Source organism: Mus caroli, unplaced genomic scaffold (genome assembly GCF_978045245.1).
Source record: "Mus caroli unplaced genomic scaffold, Mus_caroli_1 scaffold_13, whole genome shotgun sequence".
NCBI lineage: Eukaryota > Metazoa > Chordata > Mammalia > Rodentia > Muridae > Mus > Mus caroli.
Window position 1 is genome coordinate 5,089,001 of NW_028227268.1, and position 6,000 is coordinate 5,095,000.

At 55.5% G+C, this 6,000-nt stretch overlaps 1 protein-coding gene across 1 annotated transcript in view; it reads right to left on the reverse strand.

Moving 5' to 3' along the window:
- Positions 1-6,000, reverse strand: part of Mgat5b (alpha-1,6-mannosylglycoprotein 6-beta-N-acetylglucosaminyltransferase B) — a 68,629-nt gene that overhangs the window by 18,577 nt on the left and 44,052 nt on the right. The window contains exons 9-10 of the mRNA XM_085829399.1: positions 3,267-3,398; positions 915-1,048 (exon numbers count right to left, since the gene is read on the reverse strand). Of these exons, the coding sequence (XP_085685525.1) occupies positions 915-1,048; positions 3,267-3,398 (266 nt within the window). The remainder of the gene's footprint in view (positions 1-914; positions 1,049-3,266; positions 3,399-6,000) is intronic.

Genomic DNA, 6,000 nt, shown 5'->3' on the forward strand with positions numbered 1-6,000 from the left:
CAAGGTGGCTTATCTGGCTTTCTGGCCCAGAGCCTCTGAAGTACCACAAATTAGATGCTTATGATGCTACTCTGCTCACAGCTGGGGGCCGGTGAGATGGCTCAGGGTGGAGGAGGGGCCTGCCACCAAGCCTGACATGGTAGGGAATCACATGACAAGAGGAAAGAAATGATTCCTGCAAGTTGTCCCCTGACGTCCCCACACTTGATGTGTGTGTGCTCCACTGCCATGCCCCCATACGCACAAATGAATAAATAAACCCAATAAAAGATATTTTCAGTGATACCAGAGAGACCCTTAACCAAGAACCGCACATGACTGAAATCCCAACCCTTGGGAGTCTGAGGCAGGAGTTCAAAGCCAGACTCGGGGACATATTGAGAGCCTTCTCAAGCATTTCAAAGTGGCGGAGGCTGGGGCTGTAGCTAGCCTAACATGCACAAGGCCCCAGGTGCGGTCCTCAGCGCTGGAAATAAAAAGCAGGCTACCAATGCTGGCACTGTGCTCCCGAGGAGTTGGTCCCCTTCCTTCAGGCTTGCCCCAGTGTTGGAACCTAACTAAGCTCCCATGTTTCCAGAACCTTCAGGCTCGTCCATCTGCTTAATTATCGTCCCTTTGTGTAGAAAGGCCCACATTTCTTTGTCCCACCCCCTTCCAGTTTCTCTGGTTCTTCCTGGAAACTTCTGGAAGTCCACTGGGCCCCCGTTCTGAGCCACGTGCTTCTGAGAGCTCCCAGCCTTGAATCAGTCCCAGCTCTGGACACAGCTTCTAGAATCTCGTGATGTCTACTGCTTCTCTCTACTGGTTAAGGCCATCCCACTGGCCCAGGAGGAGGGAGACCCACCCCTGCACACATGGGGAGACCCGCCCCTGCACATACGAGGGGTACCCCTTTCTCTCCCAGTAACACTCACGGAACATGGTCATGAACTGCTTGGGGTTGAGGTTCCAGTAACCCCAGTTGGTCCGGTAGCCGTGCAGCGTGGCATACTCCTCGTGGTTGTACGCTGGCTCCGTCCCAAAGGTGTCGATGACTCGGATTCTGCACCTGTCCTCCCCAAGAGTGAACCAGGACTGAGGTCAAACCTTCCTGCCTGTCCCTGGACTAGGAGTGCCCCTGTGACGGTGCTGTGGCTAGGTCAGGAAAGTACAATACTTGACAAGGACTCCACCTAGGCACTGCCTCACCGTGTGACCACAGCGGTGCTTCACACTCTCTGTGCCAGCTTCCCCAACGGAACAGCAGAGGCCACTCTGGATGCCTGCAGGGCCCCTGGTTGGTATCCAGAAGCCAAGCCATCACCTCCAGTGAGGCTAGGAAGAGAGGTGGTGTCTGAAGGGGGTGGGGTCCCTTCATTGTCCAGAGTCATTTGTAAGCTGTGCTTTGTTGGGAAGAACGGGGTTCATGGGTGGTCTCCCGGGGACCTGAACATGGGAGACTCCTCCCTCCACTTTTACCGCCCCCCTCCAAAGCTTGTAGTCTAAACTCCAGAGCTCCTAAAGGACCAGCTAACCTAGGGCCAGGTTACTCAGAGACCATGGCTCCAGAATCCCTACCCACCCATCCTGAGTGTCTCCTGAAGAAAGGTGCTAACACTTAGAAAACCCCCCACCCCCCGCAAAGCTGCCAGGGCCCAGCATTCTTCTGGGTGACCCAGAATTTTGCAGACTGCTGAGGTCGGCAGGATTCCTGATTCCCGCGGAGAGGGGGTGGGGCGGGCAAGATGGCAATGTGCAGACAGCGCACATTAATAACAAAAGCAATAACGCCAGCCGTCACCTCCCTCTAATAAAATCACACCGTTGATGGCATTAGGGCATAGGAGTGAACAGTGGGGCTCTTGGTGCTAAACGGAACCAGTGCTGCTGGTTGCAACACGCTTGCCTTAGATTCTGGGGTCACCAGGGAAAGGGCATAGGCTGACACCCCCCACGCCAGGCTCCATGGTGGAGATCTTGACCACAGAAGGGTTCTTTCCCACCCTCTCACCCCCTGGGATGCCTGGGAGTGACCTGGACAGAGTCCATCCTACCAGGCTTCAGCCCCCATCCAGCAGTGTCATGGATGGCTCTAAAGGACTGCCAGTGATCTGTTTGGGATGAGAATGGTTTGGAGAGGGATGGGAAGGCTGAGACAGGAAGAAGAGGGCCATGTTCCACGTGGGCTAGCAGGCAGAAGGGAGCATGGGAGAGGAACTATGGTCCCAACAGTCCCTGGGTCTGGGTCTACCCTGGGCTAGCTGAGGGAAGGCATGGGGGAGGAGCTGTGGTCCGAGTAATTCCTGGTTCTGGGTCTACCCTGGGCTAGCTGGCAGAGAAGGTATGGGGGAGGAGCTCTTGTTCCAGTAGTCCCTGGTTCTGGGTCTACCCTGGGCTAGCTGGCAGAGAAGGTATGGGGGATGAGCTCTGGTTCCAGTAGTCCCTGGTTCTGGGTCTACCCTGGGCTAGCTGGCAGAGAAGGTATGGGGGAGGAGCTCTGGTTCCAGTAGTCCCTGGTTCTGGGTCTACCCTGGGCTAGCTGAGGGAAGGCATAGGGAGGAGCTGTGGTCCCAGTAATTCCTGGTTCTGGGTCTACCCTGGGCTAGCTGGCAGAGAAGGTATGGGGGAGGAGCTGTGGTCCGAGTAATTCCTGGTTCTGGGTCTACCCTGGGCTAGCTGGCAGAGAAGGTATGGGGGAGGAGCTCTTGTTCCAGTAGTCCCTGGTTCTGGGTCTACCCTGGGCTAGCTGGCAGAGAAGGTATGGGGGATGAGCTCTGGTTCCAGTAGTCCCTGGTTCTGGGTCTACCCTGGGCTAGCTGGCAGAGAAGGTATGGGGGAGGAGCTCTGGTTCCAGTAGTCCCTGGTTCTGGGTCTACCCTGGGCTAGCTGAGGGAAGGCATAGGGAGGAGCTGTGGTCCCAGTAATTCCTGGTTCTGGGTCTACCCTGGGCTAGCTGAGGGAAGGCATAGGGAGGAGCTGTGGTCCCAGTAATTCCTGGTTCTGGGTCTACCCTGGGCTAGCTGGCAGAGAAGGTATGGGGGAGGAGCTCTGGTTCCAGTAGTCCCTGGTTCTGGGTCTACCCTGGGCTAGCTGAGGGAAGGCATGGGGAGGAGCTGTGGTCCCAGTAATTCCTGGTTCTGGGTCTACCCTGGGCTAGCTGGCAGAGAAGGTATGGGGGAGGAGCTCTGGTCCCAGTAGTCCCTGGTTCTGGGTCTACCCTGGGCTAGCTGGCAGGAGGGAAGATATGGGGGAGGAGCTGTGTTCCCAGCAGTCCCTGGGCCTCTCACCGGTACTTCTTGAAGGACAGTCCCATGTGCTGTTTCATCTGCTGCAAGCCGTGATAGTCCGTGTAGATGAGGTCAAAAGGCAGAGGTACGGTGAGTGGGCAGTTCCCCCGGCCTGGCGGCACCCCTAAGTTACTGAGAGAAGAGCCCATCAGAGTCTGAGCCCCGAGAAACCCACCCTTTCAGGCATTTTCTTTTTTTTTTTTTTTTTTTTTTTTTGTTTTTTGTTTTTTTCGAGACAGGGTTTCTCTGTATAGCCCTGGCTGTCCTGGAACTCACTTTGTAGACCAGGCTGGCCTCGAACTCAGAAATCCACCTGCCTCTGCCTCCCAAGTGCTGGGATTAAAGGCGTGCGCCACCACGCCCGGCTCAGGCATTTTCAACAGCTGAGGGCGGGGCAGTGAGAGCCACTCTCAGAGATGAATCAAGCGGGAGGGCCCTATGCATTTATAGGGATGTCACTGCACACGGGCATCCCCCTAGAGCAGGGGACCTAAATCCACCCAGGCTACTTTGCCAGGCAGTGCAACTGGCCTGGTTCACCCTCCAGGAGGAAGGGGCCTCTGTAATTCCTGCAGGTCCGAGTTTGCTCAGAGAGCAAGTCTGGCTTTCAGAGTGCCATGAATGTGAGCTAAAGCCCTCCGAGTCCCTTCAGAGTTCCCTCAGTGCCAAGGATTCCAAATGCCACAGCTGACCCAGCTCTTGCAGGCCTCTGGGGAGTTCCCCTCTGCTCCAGCAGACACACCACTGAGGTCCCCCGGGACCAGGGGCTTGCCTGTGCCTGGCAATTCACAAACACAAAGTTTTTTTTTTCTTTTTCTGGGACAGCTGCCTCCAGTGACCCAGAAGCTATGGCTGGGGCAGAAAGGAGTAGAGATCCTCTGTTGTCTGGCAGGATGCTATCAATCATCATGGGAGCCTGAAGGACACGGCCATGGCCTTGTGGCTTCTTCTAGAACAACCATCTGGTCAGGGCTCTCCCTGGAGATGGCTCTAAGCCTTGGCACAGCTGGCACAGCTGCCACCTTCAGCATTGTTAAGCACCCAACTCTCTGTTTGTAAAATCATCACCTCTCACTAGGCCCCTGAGGAACTGACTAGGAAGCCCCTGGCTTCTCCCCTTCATACTTTAGCATTCAGTAAGTCTGCACTGAGCCAGTATCAGATAGGGAGTGGCCTCTGCTGCCCATCCCTCCCACCCCCAATCTCCTTATACTAGGCCAGAGAAGAAAGCCCAGGGCCAAAATAACATGGAGGGCAGAGATGACCCCCTCACATCCTTCCCTTTACTACACATTTTGTAGGATATCACGGGGTGCCAGGCCCTCTGTCCCGGGAGACCTGTGGTCCTTGGATTATGAAGGCCCCAGGAATCGTGAGTGGCCTGGGGGGACAAGGCATAGGAACAGACAGAGCAGACATCAGGTCCAGCTGTTGGGAGCTGATTAGACTTTGAGAGCAAGGAGGACCATGTCCAAACAGGCCTAGAATGCAGAGTCCTTGTCTTTCTGAAACTCTTAGCTCCTAGGTGTGCAAGGTGGCCTTTTAATGGGCTGGGTGTCCCACCTTTTGCCTCAGGCTGCTTGCAGGAACAGGACAAAATCTCCTTTGGTTGCACCTCAGATGCAAGAGTGCTGGAAGAGGCCCCAAGGCCTCCTGGGAGCTAGCTACACCACAAGCAGCCTTGGGCCAGGGAGGTGATGGGTTCTGACAAGGACAGTCTCATTAAAGACACAGGACCGTGACTGATCCATTGCCTGGTTGAGTCTCAGGCTCTCTGAAGTAATTCAAGCCAGGTGGAAAAGTACCAGCCCCAAATCCACTGTACTGTTTGTGCATGCTCAGCACATCCCCGGCCCAGGCTGGGGGAGGGGCCGGTCGGTGCACACTGTGTTCTGGACAAAACATCCACTATGGTTATCCCTTTTCAGTGATACAGATGCACCTGCCCACAAGACTGCAAAGAAAAGATGCTAGGATTGGGGCTACGTTTGGTCATGGTGGCACCAGTAGGAGTCTGTCCCTACAGAGCTTGAGGACAGGAAGGGCTGGGCCAGCCACCTGCCTTGCTGAGCTGACTCTCAACCATGTGCCCCCTAATGCCAGAAACTGCTGCAGAACTGGTAGCCCCTCAGCCCTTGGACACCAGGGCCCTGTGTGTAGCTGGATTAGCACTGCAGAAGGAGGGGGAGAAGGAGCCAAGCTAGTCCCCTTGTGTCTTCCCAGGGAAGGAGGGAGTGAGAAGAGGCAGTCGCCTTGCCCAAGGGACCAGGTTTTCACCTTCTGCTGATTCCCTGAGGGGAGGCAGGCAGAGCTTCACTGCTCCCACAGGCACCCGAGTGCCAGGGAGCAGAAAGGTCAGAACTCAGGGGGGCTGGAGGTTTATGGCCTGTAATTCAAGTGCACTTTTATGGGCCATCTTACACTAAGTGGTTGGCTGCAGCTGCCTCTTGAATTGAAAAACAAACAAACAAACAAACCCAGCCTGACAGTCTCCAGCCAGAGGTGGTTCCCGGAGCTGCACAGTCCGCTAGTACCTACCAGCTCTTATTCCACGGACCCTGAGTCACAGAGTAAGATCTCGGAGCTTCCCAAGGAAAGGTTGCCCCACTGAAAGGATGCAGCTTTTAGAACTGCCAAACCTGGTGGCCTGAGGGATGCTCTTTGGACCACTTGGGTGGAATCTAAACATGCAGAAGGCTGACTCAGAACGGGCAAGGTGGTAGAAAACTCTCTC